The sequence below is a fragment of the Balaenoptera acutorostrata genome, chromosome 12 (assembly GCF_949987535.1).
Source record: "Balaenoptera acutorostrata chromosome 12, mBalAcu1.1, whole genome shotgun sequence".
Lineage (NCBI taxonomy): Eukaryota > Metazoa > Chordata > Mammalia > Artiodactyla > Balaenopteridae > Balaenoptera > Balaenoptera acutorostrata.
In genome coordinates, this window is record NC_080075.1 from 933335 (window position 1) to 952148 (window position 18814).

At 41.6% G+C, this 18814-nt stretch overlaps 1 protein-coding gene across 12 annotated transcripts in view; it reads right to left on the reverse strand.

Annotated features, from left to right (window-relative positions):
- The window catches only part of CCDC138 (coiled-coil domain containing 138), a 78132-nt gene that overhangs the window by 31372 nt on the left and 27946 nt on the right, over nt 1–18814 (reverse strand). For 9 of the 12 annotated variants that reach the window (XM_057558101.1, XM_057558106.1, XM_057558099.1 and 6 more), the window contains one exon: nt 14796–14912. The exons of the other annotated variants lie outside the window; for them this stretch is intronic. In XM_057558101.1, coding sequence (XP_057414084.1) covers nt 14796–14912 — 117 coding nt within the window. The remainder of the gene's footprint in view (nt 1–14795; nt 14913–18814) is intronic. 12 annotated transcript variants of the gene reach the window in all.

Consider the following 18814-nt stretch of genomic DNA (forward strand, 5'->3'; position numbering starts at 1 on the left):
TCTTACACTGTTGGTGGGAATGTAAATTGGTACAGTCACTATGGAGAAGAGTATGGAGGTTCCTTAAAAAACTAAAAATAGAGCTACCATATGACCCAACAATCCCACTACTGGGCATATATCCCGAGTAAACTACAATTCAAAAAGACACATGCGCCCCAGTGTTCACTGCAGCACTATTTACAATAGCCAGGACATGGAAACAACCTAAATGTCCACTGAGAAAAGAATGGATAAAGAAGATGTGGTATATATATATACAGTGGAATACTGCTCAGCCATAAAAAGGGATGAAATAATGTCATTTGTAGCAACACGGGTGGACCTGGAGATTATCACACTAAGTGAAGTTAAGTCAGACAAAGAAAAACAAATATATGATATCGCTTATATGTGGAATCTAAAAAAAAAAAAAAAAGATACAAATGAACTTATTTACAAAACAGAAACAGACTCACTGAATTAGAAAACAAACTTATGGTTACCAAAGGGGAAAGGTTGGGGCAATAAATTGGGAGTTTGGGATTAGCATATACCTACTACTACATATAAAATAAATAAACAATAAGGACCTACTGTATAGCATAGGGAACTCTGCTCAATATTCTGTAATAACCTAAATGGGAAAAGAATTTTAAAAGGAATAGATACATGTATATGTAGAACTGAATCACTATGCTGTAGACGTGACAATAACACTGTTAATCAACTATACTCCAACATAAAATAAAAATTAAATTAAAAAAAATAAAAAAGAAAAGCAAGACAGCTTGTCACCAGACTGCCTAAGGGAAGTTCTCCAAACAGGAGAGACGGAAGAAGGAGCCTCGGAACATCGGCAAGGAAGAGCACAGTGGGCTCAAACACGGGTGAGCAGACAGACTTCCCTGCTCATCTTGAGGTCGTGTGTGACAGCTGAAGCAAAAACAGTAACACCGTCCAGTGTTAAGATTTGTCCTCAAGAAAACCTACTTTACCAGAGCCTAACCTACTGGAGTTTTATCGGAGTCTAATCAGACTAGGGGACGGAAAATGACACCCAACTCCAGTGAACTCTATGCTCCTGCCCCACCTCAGGGGCAGAAGACCCGAGAGGCACCTGTGAAGTTCACAGGCCAGGGACACGTGCGCCCTGGAAGACTGCGACTTGATCACACAGCCACAGAGCACTCCCCTCCACACACCTGCCACCACAGCACTAAAGGCCTGTTTGCAGCAGCTCCGGTGCACAGTACGGCAGGTCCAGGTAGCAAGAAAGAATGACAAGGCACACCAAAAGGCAAAACACAGCTTGAAAAGCCAGAGCAAGCAACAGAATCAGACCCAAATACGGTAGGAATGTTGGAATAATCAGACTGGGAATTTAAAACAACTATGATTAACATGCCAAGAGCTCTAATGGAGAAAGGAGACAACATAAAAGAATAGACGGATAAAATAGGCAGAGAGATGAAATTCTGAGAAAGAACCAAAAGGAACACTAGAGATGAAAACCACTGCAAATGGAGAACAGCTTTGCTGGGCTCATCAGTGGAATCTACGCGGCTCCAGAAACAACCTCTGAGCTTGACGATACCTTCTGCAGAAACTTCAGACACTAAAAAGCAAAGAGAGGGCTTCCCTGGTGGCGCAGTGGTTGAGAATCTGCCTGCTAATGCAGGGGACACGGGTTCGAGCCCTGGTCTGGGAGGATCCCACATGCCACGGAGCAGCTGGGCCCGTGAGCCACAACTACTGAGCCTGCGCGTCTGGAGCCTGTGCCCCGCGACGGGAGGGGCCGCGATAGTGAGAGGCCCGCGCACCGCGATGAAGAGTGGCCCCCACTTGCCGTAACTAGAGAAAGCCCTCGCACGAACTGAGGACCCAACACAGCCAAAAATAAAGAAAGAAATAAATAAAGTAGCTATAAAATTTAAAAAAAAAAATGGCAAATCTCAATGACCACTGCTTTAATTAATAAGCATTAATGTCTTGTGGGATTGAACATATATATGGAATTAAAAAAAAAAAAAAAAAAAAGCTAAGAGAGGGGCTTCCCTGGTGGCGCAGTGGGTAAGAATCCACCTGCCAATGCAGGTGACACAGGTTCGAGCCCTGGTCCGGGAAGATCCCACATGCCATGGAGCAACTAAGCCCGTGCACCACAACTACTGACCCTGCGCTCTAGAGCCCGCGAGCCACAACTACTGAGCCCGTGTGCCACAACTACTGAAGCCCACGCGCCCAGAGCCTGTGCTCCGCAACGAGAGAAGCCACCGCAATGAGAAGCCCACGCACCGCAACGAAGAGTAGACACCGCTCGCTGCAATTAGAGAAAGCCCGCACACAGCAACGAAGACCCAACGCAGCCACCCCTGCCAAAAAAAAAAAAAAAAAGCAAAGAGAAAAAGAAAAGACTGAAAAAATGGAACAGAATATACAAAAATTATGGGACAACTACAAAAGGTGTGACATACGGGTAATGGGAATACCAGAAGGAAAAGAGAAAAAGAAACAGAAGAAATACTTGAAACAATAATGACTGAGAACCTCCCTCAAATTAATGGCAGAAACAAAAACACAGAACCAGGAAGCTCAGAGAACACCAAGTAGGATAAGTACCAAAAGAAAAAAGAAAACAAAACAAAACACTACACCAAAGTGTATCATCAACTACAGAAAATAAAAGCTAGGGACCTCCCTGGTGATGCAGTGGTTAAGACTCTGCACTTCCACCACAGGGGGCACAGGTTCAACCCCTGGTGGGGGAAGTAAGATCCCGCATGTCGCGCAGCTGGAAAAAAGAAAGAAAAGAAAAGCTAATGAAAAGAATCCTAATAGAAGCCAGAGGAAAAAACAGCTCACCTATAGCAGAGCAAAGATAAGAATTACATCCAGGTTCTCTTCAAAAGCCACATAAGTACGAAGAGTGCAGAGGAGGTATTTAAAGTGTTGAGGGAAAAACCTGCCAACTTAGAGTTCTATATACCGCAAAATCATCCACCAGAAATGAAGTGGAAATAAAGATTTTCTCAGATCAACAAAAATTGAAGGAATCTGTTACCAGTAGACCTGTCTTGCAAGAAATACTAACAAAAATTCTTTAGAGAGAAGGAAATTATATATCTTGGGAAACTTGGATGTACACAAAGTAAGAACATTAGGGAAGGAAGAAGTGCAAGTAAAATAAAAACACTTATTTTTCTTATTCTTAATTGGTCTAACAGATAACAGTTTGCTGAAAGTAATAGCAACAAGGTATTCGATTATGTATGCATGTGTGTGTTTATATGTGCATGTGTGTATAACATATATACACACGTGTGTGTGCTTATGTATAGGGGTAATGAATGACAGCAATGATACAAAAGAATAAAACACAGAAGAAAAGAATTAGGGAGGGAGGGGCAAGATGGCAGAAGAGTAAGACGCGGAGATCACCTTCCTTCCCACAGATAACAGTAGAAATACATCTACAGAACACCCACTGAACGCTGGCAGAAGACGTCAGACCTCCCAAAAGGCAAGAAACTCCCCATGTACTTGGGTAGGGCAAAAGAAAAAAGAAATAACAGAGACAAAAGAATACGGACAGGACCTGCACCAGTGGGAGGGAGCCGTGAAGGAGGAAAGGATTCCACACACTAGGAAGCCCCTTCGCGGGCAGAGACTGCGGGTGGCGGAGGGGGGAGCTTCGGAGCCGCGGAGTAGAGCACAGCCACAGGGGTGCGGAGGGCAAAGCGGAGAGACTCCCGCACGGAGGCTTGGCGCCGAGCAGCGCTCACCAGCCTGAGAGGCTTGTCTGCTCAGCTGCCAGGGCGGGTGGGGGCTGGGAGCTGAGGCTTGGGCTTTGGTGCTAGCCGGGAGGGAGTCCGGGAAACAGTCTGCAGCTGCCAAAGAGGCAAGAGACTTTTTCTTGCCTCTTTGTTTTGCGGCGCGCAAGGAGAGGGGATTCAGAGCGCCGCCTAAACGAACTCCAGAGACGGGCGCGAGCTGCGGCTATCAGCGCAGACCCCAGAGGCGGGCGCGAGCCGCAGTTATCAGCGCGGACCCCAGAGACGGGCATGAGACGCTAAGGCTGCTGCTGCCGCCACCAAGAAGCCTGTGTGCGAGCACAGATCACTCTCCACACCGCCCCTCCCGGAAGCCTGTGCAGCCCGCCGCCGCCAGGGTCCCGTGATCCAGGGACAACTTCCCCGGGAGAACGCACGGCGCACCTCAGGCTGCTGCAACGTCATGCCGGCCTCTGCCGCCGCAGGCTCGCCCCGCATCCGTACCCCTCCCTCCCCCCCAGCCTGAGTGAGCCAGAGCCCCCGAAGCAGCTGCTCCTTTAACCCCGTTCTGTCTGGGCGGGGAACAGACACCCTCAGGCGACCTACATGCAGAGGCGGATCCAAATCCAAAGCTGAACCCCGGGAGCTGTGCGAACAAAGAAGAGAAAGGGAAATCTCTCCCAGCAGCCTCAGGAGCAGCGGATTAAAGCTCCACAAACAACTTGATGTACCCTGCATCTGTTGAATACCTGAATAGACAACGAATCATCCCAAATTCAAGAGGTGGACTTTGGGAGAAGGATATATTAATTTTTCCCCTTTTCCTTTTTTTGTGAGTGTATATGTGTATGCTTCTGGGTGAGATTTTGTCTGTATAGCTTTGCTTTCACCATTAGTCCTAGGGTTAGGTCTGTGTTTTTTTTTTTTTTTTTTACTTAAAAAATTTTTTTTCCTAATAAATGTTTTATTAATAATTTTTTCCTTATTTTCTATTTTTAGAAATTAAAAAAAATTTTTAATAAGTTTTTTCATATTTTTTATTTTAAAAAATTAAAAATTTTTTTCTTAATAAATTTTTTTCTTAATAATTTTTTTCTTATTTTTTACTATAAAAAATTAATAAATCTATTTTTTTAAATTTATTTTATTTTATTTTTTATTTTGTTTTATTTTTGGCTGTGTTGGGTCTTCATTGCTGCGCGCGGGCTTTCTCTAGTTGCGGTGAGCGGGGGCTACTCTTTGTTGCAGTGCGCAGGCCTCTCATTGCAGTGGCTTCTCTTATTGTGGAGCACGGGCTCTAGGGTGTGCGGGCTTCAGTAGTTGTGGCACGCAGGCTCAGTAGTTGTGGCTTGCGGGCTCTAGAGCGCAGTCTCAGTAGTTGTGGCGCACAGGCTTAGTTGCTCCGCGGCATGTGGGATCTTCCTGGACCAGGGCTCGAACCCGTGTCCCCTGCGTTGGCAGGCGGATTCGTAACCACTGCGCCACCAGGGAAGGCCAATAAATCTATTTTTAAAAATTAAAAAAATTTTTTTTTCTGAATACATTTATTCTTAATAATTTTTTTCTTATTTTTTATTATAATAGCTTTATTTTATTTTATTTTATCCTCTTTCTTTCTTTCTTTCTATTTTTTTCTCCCTTTTATTCTGAGCAGTGTGGATGAAAGGCTCTTGGTGCTCCAGCCAGGCATCAGGGCTGTGCCTCTGAGGTGGGAGAGCCAACTTCAGGACACTGGTCCACAAGAGACCTCCCAGCTCCACGTAATACCAAACGGCAAAAATCTCTCAGAGATCTCCATCTCAACATCAAGACCCAGCTTCACTCAACGACCAGCAAGCTACAGTGCTGGACACCCTATGCCAAACAACTAGCAAGACAGGAACACAGCCCCATCCATTAGCAGAGAGGCTGCCTAAAATCATAATAAGGCCACAGATACCCCAAAACACACCACCAGACGTGGACGTGCCCACCAGAAAGACAAGATCCAGCCTCATCCACCAGAACTCAGGCACTAGTCCCCTCCACCAGGAAGCCTACACAACCCACTGAACCAACCTTAGCCCCTGGGGACAGATACCAAAAACAACGGGAACTAGGAACCTGCAGCCTGTGAAAAGGAGACCGCAAACACAGTAAGATAAGCAAAATGAGATGACAGAAAAACACACAGCAGATGAAGAAGCAGGGTCAAAACACACTGGACTTAACAAATGAAGAGGAAATAGGTAGTCTACCTGAAAAAGAATTCAGAATAATGATAGTAAGGATGATCTAAAATCTTGGAAATAGAATAGACAAAATGCAAGAAACATTTAACAAGGATGTAGAAGAACTAAAGAGGAACCAAGCAATGATGAAAAACACAATAAATGAAATTAAAAATACTCTAGATGGGATCAATAGTAGAATAACTGAGGCAGAAGAAAGGATAAGTGACCTGGAAGATAAAATGGTGGAAATAACTACTACAGAGCAGGATAAAGAAAAAAGAATGAAAAGAACTGAGGACAGTCTCAGAGACCTCTGGGACAACATTAAACGTGCCAACATTCGAATTATAGGGGTACCAGAAGAAGAAGAGAAAAAGAAAGGGACTGAGAAAATTTTTGAAGAGATTATAGTTGAAAACTTCCCTAATATGGGAAAGGAAATAGTTAATCAAGTCCTGGAAGCACAGAGAGTCCCATACAGGATAAACCCAAGGAGGAACACGCCAAGACACATATTAATCAAACTGTCAAAAATTAAATATAAGGAAAACATATTAAAGGCAGCAAGGGAAAAAAAACAAATAACACACAAGGGAATCCCCATAAGGTTAACATCTGATCTATCAGCAGAAACTCTGCAAGCCAGAAGGGAGTGGCAGGATATACTTAAAGTCATGAAGGAGAAAAACCTACAACCAAGATTACTCTACCCAGCAAGGATCTCATTCAGATTCGATGGAGAAATTAAAACCTTTACAGACAAGCAAAAGCTGAGAGAGTTCAGCACCACCAAACCAGCTTTACAACAAATGCTAAAGGAAATTCTCTAGGCAAGAAACACAAGAGAAGGAAAACACCTACAATAACAAACCCAATACATTTAAGAAAATGGGAATAGGAACATACATATCGATAATTACCTTGAATGTAAATGGATTAAATGCTCCCACCAAAAGACACAGGCTGGCTGAATGGATACAAAAACAAGACCCATACATATGCTGTCTACAAGAGACCCACTTCAGACCTAGGGACACATACAGACTGAAAGTGAGGGGATGGAAAAAGATATTCCATGCAAATGGAAATCAAAAGAAAGCTGGAGTAGCAATTCTCATATCAGACAAAATAGACTTTAAAATAAAGACTATTACAAGAGACAAAGAAGGACACTATATAATGATCAAGGGATCGATCCAAGAGGAAGGTATAACAATTGTAAATATTTATGCACCCAACATAGGAGCACCTCAATACATAAGGCAAATACTAACAGCCATGAAAGGGGAAATTGACAGCAACACAATCATAGTAGGGGACTTTAACACCCCACTTTCACCAATGGACAGATCATCCAAAATGAAAATAAATAAGGAAACACAAGCTTTAAATGATACATTAAACAATATGGACTTAATTGATATTTATAGGACATTCCACCCAAAAACAACAGAATACACATTTTTCTCAAGTGCTCATGGAACATTCTCCAGGATAGATCATATCTTGGGTCACAAATCAAGCCTTGGTAAATTTAAGAAAATTGAAATCGTATCAAGTATCTTTTCCGACCACAATGCTATGAGACTAGATATCAATTACAGGAAAAGATCTGTAAAAAATACAAACACATGGAGGCTACACAATACATTACTTAATAACGAAGTGATTACTGAAGAAATCAAAGGGGAAATCAAAAAATACCTAGAAACAAATGACAATGGAGACACGACGACCCAAAACCTATGGGACACAGCAAAAGCAGTGCTAAGAGGGAAGTTTATAGCAATACAAGCCTACCTCAAGAAACAGGAAACATCTCGAATAAACAACCTAACCTTGCACCTAAAGCAATTAGAGAAAGAAGAACAAAAAAACCCCAAAGCCAGCAGAAGGAAAGAAATTATAAAGATCAGGTCAGAAATAATTGAAAAAGAAATGAAGGAAACAATAGCAAAAATCAATGAAACTAAAAGCTGGTTCTTTGAGAAGATAAACAAAATTGATAAACCATTAGCCAGACTCATCAAGAGAAAAAGGGAGAAGACTCAGATCAATAGAATTAGAAATGAAAAAGGAGAAGTAACCACTGACACTGCAGAAATACAAACGATCATGAGAGATTACTACAAGCAACTGTATGTCAATAAACTGGACAACCTGGAAGAAATGGACAGATTCTTAGAAATGCACAACCTACCGAGACTGAACCAGGAAGAAATAGAAAATATGAACAGACCAATCACAAGCACTGAAATTGAAACTGTGATTAAAAATCTTCCAACAAACAAAAGCCCAGGACCAGATGGCTTCACAGGTGAATTCTATCAAACATTTAGAGAAGAGCTAACACCTATCCTTCTCAAACTCTTCCAAAATATAGCAGAGGGAGGAGCACTCCCAAACTCATCCTACGAGGCCACCATCACCCTGATACCAAAACCAGACAAAGATGTCACAAAGAAAGAAAACTACAGGCCAATATCACTGATGAACATAGATGCAAAAATCCTCAACAAAATACTAGCAAACAGAATCCAACAGCACATTAAAAGGATTATACACCATGATCAAGTGGGGTTTATTCCAGGAATGCAAGGATTCTTCAATATATGCAAATCAATCAACGGGATACATCACATTAACAAATTGAAGGAGAAAAACCATATGATCATCTCAATAGATGCAGAGAAAGCTTTTGACAAAATTCAACACCCATTTATGATAAAAGCCCTGCAGAAAGTAGGCATAGAGGGAAATTTCCTCAACATAATAAAGGCCATATATAACAAACCCACAGTCAACATTGTCCTCAATGGTGAAAAACTGAAACCATTTCCACTAAGATCAGGAACAAGACAAGGTTGCCCACTCTCACCACTATTATTCAACATAGTTCTGGAAGTCCTAGCCACAGCAATCAGAGAAGACAAAGAAATAAAAGGAATCCAAATCGGAAAAGAAGAAGTAAAGCTGTCACTGTTTGCAGATGACATGATACTATACATAGAGAATCCTAAAACTGCCACCAGAAAACTACTAGAGCTAATCAATGAATTTGGTAAAGTAGCAGGATACAAAATTAATGCACAGAAATCTCTTGCATTCCTATATACTAATGATGAAAAATCTGAAAGTGAAATTAAGAAAACACTCCCGTTTACCATTGCAACAAAAAGAATAAAATATCTAGGAATAAACCTACCTAAGGAGACAAAAGACCTGTATGCAGAAAATTATAGGACACTGATGAAAGAAATTAAAGATGATACAAATAGATGGAGAGATATACCATGTTCTTGGATTGGAAGAATCAACATTGTGAAAATGACTCTACTACCCAAAGCAATCTACAGATTCAATGCAATCCCTATCAAACTACCACTGGCATTTTTCACAGAACTGAACAAAAAATTTCACAATTTGTATGGAGACACAAAAGACCCCGAATAGCCAAAGCAATCTTGAGAACGAAAAATGGAGCTGGAGGAATCAGGCTCCCTGACTTTAGACTATATTACAAAGCTACAGTAATCAAGACAGTTTGGTACTGGCACAAAAACAGAAATATAGATCAATGGAACAGGATAGAAACCCAGAGATAAACCCACACACATATAGTCACCTTATCTTTGATAAAGGAGGCAAGCATATACAGTGGAGAAAAGACAGCCTCTTCAATAAGTGGTGCTGGGAAAATTGGACAGGTACATGTAAAAGTATGAAATTAGAACACTCCCTGACACCATACACAAAAGTAAACTCAAAATGGATTGAAGACCTAAGTGTAAAGCCAGACACTATCAAACTCTTAGAGGAAAACATAGGCAGAACACTCTATGACATAAATCACAGCAAGATCCTTTTTGACCCAGCTCCTAGAGAAATGGAAATAAAAACACAAATAAACAAATGGGACCTAATGTAACTTAAAAGTTTTTGCACAGCAAAGGAAACCATAAACAACACCAAAAGACAACCCTCAGAATGGGAGAAAATATTTGCAAATGAAGCAACTGACAAAGGATTAATCTCCAAGATTTACAAGCAGCTCATGCAGCTCAATAACAAAAAAACAAACAACCCAATCCAAAAATGGGCAGAAGACCTAAATAGACATTTCTCCAAAGAAGATATACAGATGGCCAACAGACACATGAAAGAATGCTCAACATCATTAATCATTAGAGAAATGCAAATCAAAACTACAATGAGGTATCATCTCACACCGGCCAGAATGGCCATCATCAAAAAATCTACAAACAATAAATGCTGGAGAGGATGTGGAGAAAAGGGAACACTCTTGCACTGTTGGTGGGAATGTAAATTGACACAGCCACTACGGAGAACAGTATGGAGGTTCCTTAAAAAACTAAAAATAGAACTACCATATGACCCAGCAATCCCACTACTGGGCATATACCCTGAGAAAACCATAATTCAAAAAGAGTCATGTACCAAAATGTTCATTGCAGCTCTATTTACAATAGCCAGGACATGGAAGCAACCTAAGTGTCCATCATCGGATGAATGGATAAAGAAGATGTGGCACATGTATACAATGGAATATTACTCAGTCATAAAAAGAAATGAAATGGAGGTATTTGTAATGAGGTGGATGGAGTTAGAGTCTGTCATACAGAGTGAAGTAAGTCAGAAAGAGAAAAATAAATACAGTATGCTAACACATATATATGGAATCTAAGAAAAAAAAAAAAAGGGCATGAAGAACCTAGTGGCAAGATGGGAATAAAGACACAGACCTACTAAAGAATGGACTTGAGGATATGGGGAGGGGGAGGGGTGAGATGTGACAGGGTGAGAGAGTGTCATGGACATATATACACTACCAAATGTAAAATAGATAGCTAGTGGGAAGCAGCCACATAGCACAGGGAGATCAGCTCGGTGCTTTGTGACCGCCTGGGGGGGGGGTGGGATGGGGAGGGTGGGAGGGAGGGAGATGCGGGAGGGAGGAGATATGGGAATGTGTGTATATGTGTAGCTGATTTACTTTGTTATAAAGCAGAAACTAACACACCATTGTGAAGCAATTATACTTCAATAAAGATGTTTAAAAAAAAAAAAAAGAAAAGAAAAGAATTAGGAATATTTTGTTCTAATAAGGTACTCAACCACTAAAAAAAGTAGTACAATTGACATGCTAAGAAAGGATAGAAAGTAGACTATCATATTTCCAGTTAAAGCCACAAAAGAAAAGAGTAGAAGAACAAAACAAAGAACAATGTCAACAAATAGAAAACTGACAACTAGGGTAAATATTAACCAAACAGTATCAATAATCACTCTAAATAACAACAGTCAAAACACACCAATTACAAGAGACTGTAATAGAAGACCCCTACACACTGTCTACAAGAAACCCATTTTAAATCTAAAGACACATACAGATTAAAAGTATTCAATAAATGGATAAAGAAAGATATACCATGCTGACAGTAATCACAAGAAGGCTGGAACAGCTTTGAAATCTTAATTTCAGACAAAACAGGCTTCAGAGCAGGGAACGTTACCAGGGAAAGGAGGGGCACCACATAGTGATGAACGGGTCAATCCTCCAAGAGGGTATAACAACACTTTGGGTACGGTGATCACTTTTTAGATACACCACCAAAGGGCACGATCTGTGAAAAATAATTGATAAGCTGGACTTCATTAAAATCAAAAAGTCTTGCTCTGTGAAAGGCACTGTCAAGAGAATGCAAAGACAAGCCACAGAGAAACACCTAGGCTCGGAGGTACACCCTAGGAGAAAATACCTGCAAAAGACACATCTGATACAAGACTGTTATCCAAATATACAAAGAATTCTAAAAACTCAGCAATAAGAGAACACACAACCCAATTAAAAAGTGCACAAAGGACCTGGACACCTCACCAAAGAAGACATACAGACGTCAGGCAAACAGAAGACGCTCCACATCATACGTCATCAGGGAGACGCAAATTAAAACCACCGTGAGATACTGCTACACACTATTAGAAGGGTCCAAACCCAGAACACAAATAACACTGAATGCTGGCGAGATGTGGAGCAACAGGAACCCTCATCACTGCTGGTGGGAACGCAGAATAGCACAGCCACTTTGGAAGACAGTTTGTAGTTTCTTAAAAAAAAAAAAAAAAAAAAAAGCACATTCTTACCATACTATCCAATAATCATGCTCCTTGATATTTACCCAAAGGAGGTGAAAACTTATATCCACACAAAAACCTGCACATGGATGTGATAGCAACTTTATTCATAATTGCCAAAACTTGGAAGCAACCAACATATCTGTCAGTAGGTGATGGACAGACAAACTGTGGTCTATCCAGGCGATGGAATATTATTCAGGGCTAAAAAGAAGAGGGTTATCAAACCATGAAAAGACAGGGAGGAACCTTAATTACATATGACTAGGTGAAAGAAGCCAATGTGAAAAGGGTACATACTGTATGATTCCAGCTCTATGACATTCTGGAAAAGGCAAAACTCTGCAGACAGTAAATGGACCGGTGGTTTCCACGAGTCAGGGGTTGGGGGGAGGGTAAGAATAGGCACAACACAGAGGATTTTTAGGGCAAACGATTTTTTGTATCTAATTATTCTGTATGATACTACAATGACGGTTACATGCCCTGATACACCTGTCAAAACCCACAGAACGTACAACACCGAGAGTGACCCTGATGTGAACCTCACACTGTGGGTGATGAGGACGTGCACGTGCAGGTCCATCGACTGTGACAAAGGTCCCATCTGGTGGGACGCTGGTAGTGGGGAGGCTGTGCACGTGTGGGGCAAGGGTTTACGGGAACTCTCTGTGCTCCATTTCGCTGTGAACCTACATTCGTTCTAAAAAATAAAGTCTAGGACTTCCCTGGTGGCGCAGTGGTTGAGAATCCGCCTGCCAATGCAGGGGACACGGGTTCGAGCCCTGGTCTGGGAAGATTCCCACATGCCGCGGAGCAACTAGGCCCGTGAGCCACAACTACTGAGCCTGCGCGTCTGGAGCCTGTGCTCTGCAACAAGAGAGGCCGCGACCACAATTACTGAGCCTGCGCATCTGGAGCCTGTGCTCCGCAACAAGAGAGGCCGCGATAATGAGAGGCCCACGCACCGCGATGAAGAGTGGCCCCCACTTGCCACAACTAGAGAAAGCCCTCGCACAGAAATGAAGATCCAACACAGCCATAAATAAATAAATAAATAAATAAAATAAACCCAAAGTTTAAAAAAAAAAAAAAAAAAGTAAGAGAGGCCGTGATAGTGAGAGGCCCACGCACCGCGATGAAGAGTGGCCCCCGCTTGCCAAAACTAGAGAAAGCCCTCGCGCAGAAACGAAAACCCAACACAGCCAAAAATAAATAAATTAAAAAAAAATTAAAATAAAATAAAAATAAAATAAAGTCTATATATTAAAAAAGCAACATAAGAAACCTTCACGGTGATGAAACTGTTCCGTTACCTTGACTATAGCCATGTCGGTATTATGGTTGTGGTACTGCAACTAGTTTTGGAGTATGTCACCTTTGGGGCAATGGAAACAAGTGATCGCTCTATTATTTCTTATGACTACAAGTGAATCTACAACTATCTCAAAATAAAAAGCTTAATTTAAAAAAAAAGTACTTGCAATTAGACAATTGTTAAAACTAAAATGTTAAAAACCCATCAGTAAATGTTGAGCCAACGAATGGGAGAGTGGCAAGAATGGAGAGTGGCTACTTTTCACTAGAAAGTGGGTGCAGGCTGGCAGTGCACACAGAGTGGTGCTGAGTGGAGATCTGAAGACAAGAACAGAGTTCAAATTATCTGAAGAAAAATGAGAAGACTCTTCTGGAAGGAAGATAAAACAAAGTTTCACTCAATTCTGTGAGTCTAGCCTTTTGCGGCTGAAAGCAAGCATTCGGCCAACCTTTCTCAGAAACCATCACATGAACAGCAAAGTCAACAGTGACATTAACAGACCAGATGATTTATATAACTTTGGTGAGACACACAGTTAAGGTCAACTGTGTGTATGTGCGTGCACGTGCGCGCACACACACACGCGCACGTACTCGCTCGTGTGCGCCGTGAAGGCAAAATATTTAGGATATTCTCAGGAAAGACATTTTCCCTAAACCTCAACCACTCCACTACTTACCCACCAGCCCTGCACTTAGCAGTTTAGCGGTGCGCTTCCTGAGCTCCACAGGACCAAGAGTAAGCTACCCGAGCGCTAATCTGTTTTTCTCCATGTTTAACCAAATGAAAGCTGTAACAGCATTTATCAATACTAACTGAGGAAGTAACATTTTACAAACCTACTACAACTCATTGCACAACTGGTTATATACGCACATCATACTTGGATTAAATAACCCTTACATGAGCTGGTAACACCTACCCTTCATTTTATAAGATGCTGGAATAATTTTCCCTCTTTGATTAGGTTATCCTAATAATCACTGTTCCATTTAGCTAGTGTGTGTTTACTGGCATAAACACAAAAAACCAATTTCTGTTACCTTCAGAACAATATGAAAAACTATAAAATAAATAATGAGGCGGGGGGGGGGCAGTTGGTTTCAACAATAACCTAACACAGTGAAACTCCTTATTACACAATTCTGAAACTCAAAAACAATGTTACACCCTGAATCCGATCTACAGCATTGAGAAATAGGATAGTAAAAGCTGAAAGAAGAGAAAGTGGTGAACAAAGCAAGGGAGGCAAGGAAAAGTCCCGAAACAGAACAGGACACGTGGGGAAAGCTGTGAAAGAGTAAGATCAAGAGCAAAAGGGTTTTACTTGCAGATAGACTCCCATTCACCAATTACCTGTGTTCCAGCATCGAGCTGCCTTAGAGACCAATATATAAACTTTACAAAAGGCTCGTGAAGCTTGGCATTCACAAAAGGCATCCACTGTAGCTGCTCTGTCATCACAGGCAAAAGCTAAAGATAAAATGATGGAAAATACAAACACACACTATTTTTAGATGTCTGAAATCAATTATCACAATTTTCCAAAAATTATCTTTTTCCAAAAGAAAAAAAAGAGTTCTCTAACAAAAAATCTTCACTTTAAAGCCATACGTAACACAACAAGGAAACACGTACTTGAAACATCACACGTGTCCCCTTGACCCAGCAGTGCCACATCTAGGATTTTAAGATTAACCTATAAAAACACACGCTGAATCTTAAATGGTTAAGTAAACTTATGGTGCATATGTAACCATTAAAAATGATAACGGCATCTATATTTATTGCCATGGCATATCCTGAGGTTATAAAAGCAGGTTACAAAAAGTGTAATAAGATTCCACCTATATAAAATATGTCTGTATGAATTTATATTGAACAAGAGATAAAAAAAGATGTTTTTAAAAAATATTAACAGTGAGATTTCAGTAACTGGAGTGATATTTACTTTCCTCTTTATATGTCTGTCTTTCATAAATATCTTAATTAATGTCAACTTATAAAAATAATGCAAATTTTTTAAAAAGGTATTTATGAACGCTGCTTCAACAGTATGTCATTTTGCTGAAAGATTAAGACCACAGTGATACATTCTAAACCTTTGATGAAATAATCCCACTTCTGTTATACTAGCCTAAGAAAATCACCTAAAATAAACCCCTTCAAAAGCACATGCACAGGGCTTCCCTGGTGGCGCAGTGGTTGAGAATCTGCCTGCCAATGCAGGGGACGTGGGTTCGAGCCCTGGTCTGGGAAGATCCCACATGCCGCGGAGCAACTCGGCCCGTGAGCCACAATTACTGAGCCTGCGCGCCTGGAGCCTGTGCTCGGCAACGAGAGGCCGCGATAGTGAGAGGCCCGCGCACTGCGATGAAGAGTGGCCCCCGCTTGCCACAACTAGAGAAAGCCCTCGCACAGAAACAAAGACCCAACACAGCCATACATACATACATACATACATACATACATAAAAAGAATGTAAGCAGACAAGAATATCATTAAAAAAAAAAAAAGTACATGCACAAAGACATTTATTATTACATTGTTTCTAAAACATGGAAGTAACTTAATTGCCTAGCAAAGGCTAGGTCAAGTAGATAGCTAGCTACTCAGTAGACTAAAGATTATGAACAGAAAAATATTAATGATAAAAATTAAGTAAAAATAATAAAAGCTAGGATATAAAACCATATGTAATTGGACCCCAGATGCGATAAATAAGGTATAAAGATAAACCTCTGAGTCTGAAAGGACATATACGATCTATGCCCTCCTCTGGAAACAGCCCCCCTGTCTTCTGTGTCACCAACTTCTCCCGTGACACCCAGCTCTCCTCTGCTTCTCGGGCCACTACCGTTCTCTCCTGCTGGCTGGTCCTCACTCACCTGACCATTAAACACCGGAGTTCCTCGACTCAGCGCTAGCCAGTCCAGACTCACAACGCCCACCTCCACATGCCCAGCTCGGGCCTCTCCGCAGAGCCCCAGCCCCCAGAGCCACACCTACACCCACACACGCACACGCACACACGCTCCGGTGTCTGCAACTCAACTCGCCTAAAACTAACTTACCAACAGTGGAGGCTCAAACCCAGATCTCGTGTAGTATTTCCTACTCGCAGTGAACGCGACCAACGTTCATCCCGGTGCAAAGTCAGGAGCCTGGGCGCCAACCCTGAGAGCCCACCTTTTATACGGGATCCATCACCAAGTCTCGTCAATCTTCCCCCCTAAACGTTCTCTAGACGGCCCATTTCCAGCTCACAGCCACACTGTCCTTTCCCTGAACCACCTGCGTTTCCTAACTGTCCTCCAGACCTGCTCTTGCATCTCTTCGACCCTCTTGCCGCGTCACAGCAGACATGACCCTTTCAAGCATAAATCTGACGCTATTTTCTCCTGAAAGCTCTTCATTAATTTCCTCCTAGTCTTAGTTATTTTCTAGAATGAAATTTCAAGCAAAACAAAACTTACAGACACCCGAAATTGGGTACTTTTGTGGATGAACAGAATTTGATAACCACCTACTCGGTTAAGGTCATAATCACAGGAACATTTTGCATTCTTAATCTCCCCACCCTTAAATTACAGTATTTAAAACTGGTAAGGAAGGAAAGTGTTTCGTTGCAGAGAGAAATCTTTCAGCTGGGACCACACACAGGCATACAAGATAAGGTACACAGAACTACGTATAAAGTGCTTCTGTCACAAACAAGGTACATAACACAAGGAAGCACGCAGGAAAATTACAAGTGTGAGATATTCAGTAAGTTCACTAGGTTACCAGCATGAAGCTGGGGAGGGGAGGCGAGGGGAGCGGGGAGGAAGCGGAGTGTCCCAGGCCTAAGGACCCAGGGAACGCCAAGACCAAGAGCACCTCGTGTCGGCCTGGTGTCTTTCCTGTCTTTCACGGTGGTGGTGGTGAATTTTCTGGTAATCGTTTTAGTGAGATATAATTCACACACCATACGAGTCACCCATGTAAAGTGTACAATTCAGTGATTTTTAGTACATTCAGCGAGTTGTGAAACCATCGTGAGAATCCGTTTGAGAACATTCCCATCACCCTCCCCCCCAAGACCCTAACCATTAGCAGGCACCTCAGCATCCAGTCCTCACAATCACTCGGCTACTTGCTATACACTGATTTACACGGTTCCAGGATTTTCCTATAAATGGGATCACACAACATGTGGTCTTTTGTGACTTGCTTCTTTCACTTACAGTAATTTCAGAATTCACTCACGTTGTAGTATGCAAGGATACCTCATCCCCTTTTACCACCAAGTAATATTCCACAGTCTACATACACCATTTTATTGAGCCATCTGTCAGCTGATGGGCATCTGGGTTGTCTCCACGTGTTGGCTATCGTGCGTCACGTTGCCATGAACATTCACATATGAATCTATGTGCGCACACACCTGCATTTCTCTTGAGTACACACCTCAGAGTGGAACTGCTGACTCGTATGGTAAATCCATGTTTAATCTTCTCAGGAACTGCCAGGCCATTTTCCAAAGTTCCTACTACACCTTTTTACATTTTCACCAGCAGCGCATGAGAGTTCCGATTTCTTCACACCTTGGTCAATGCTTAAGATTATCTGGCTTTTTGATTTTAGCCATCCCAGGGGGTGTGAAGTGACAAAACAAAGTGACTCTGATTTGCATTCCCCAAATTACTAACGTTGCTGAGCATCGTTTGACATGCTTATCGACCATTTGGGTGAGTGTTAGAGAACCGTCTATTCAGATGCACTGAGCATTTTCAATTAGGCTGTCTTTAATTACTAAGTTGTAAGGTCTTTTTGTTTAAATACTCGAGATGGAAGTCCCTTATCAGATCTGATTTGAAAAATATTTTTTCCATTCATTGGGTTGCCTTTCACTCTCATGATAGTATACTTTGAAGCATAAAAGTTTAAAAAAATGTTTTGACTCAAACTTCACTTTTTAATTAGTTAGAATTTTCTCTATAGTGAAGGTCTGTCTTCTGTTTTGGTCTCAATATCTGCTTTTATCAAGGCACTGCCAGGTAAGCAAAGGATGGAAAGTAGGCATTTTGAGACATGCCAGAGCACTCTATTCTCCCTAACAAAGGAAAGTGTTTAACCAAGCAGGATACAAGCCAAAAAACCCTACACCTAGGAATATCACATTCAAATTTCAGAAAATCAAAGAGAATGAAAAATCTTGGGAAAATACCGGACCATACAGAGGTGCAAGAATAAGCATTACACTGGACGACTCCTCAGAAACCACACGAGGAAGAGAGGAAGGGAGTGAGACATTCCAAGTGATGAGAGAAAAACCACCAACACAGAATTCTGTATTCAGTAAAGTCATCCTTCAAAAGGAGAAATTAAGACTT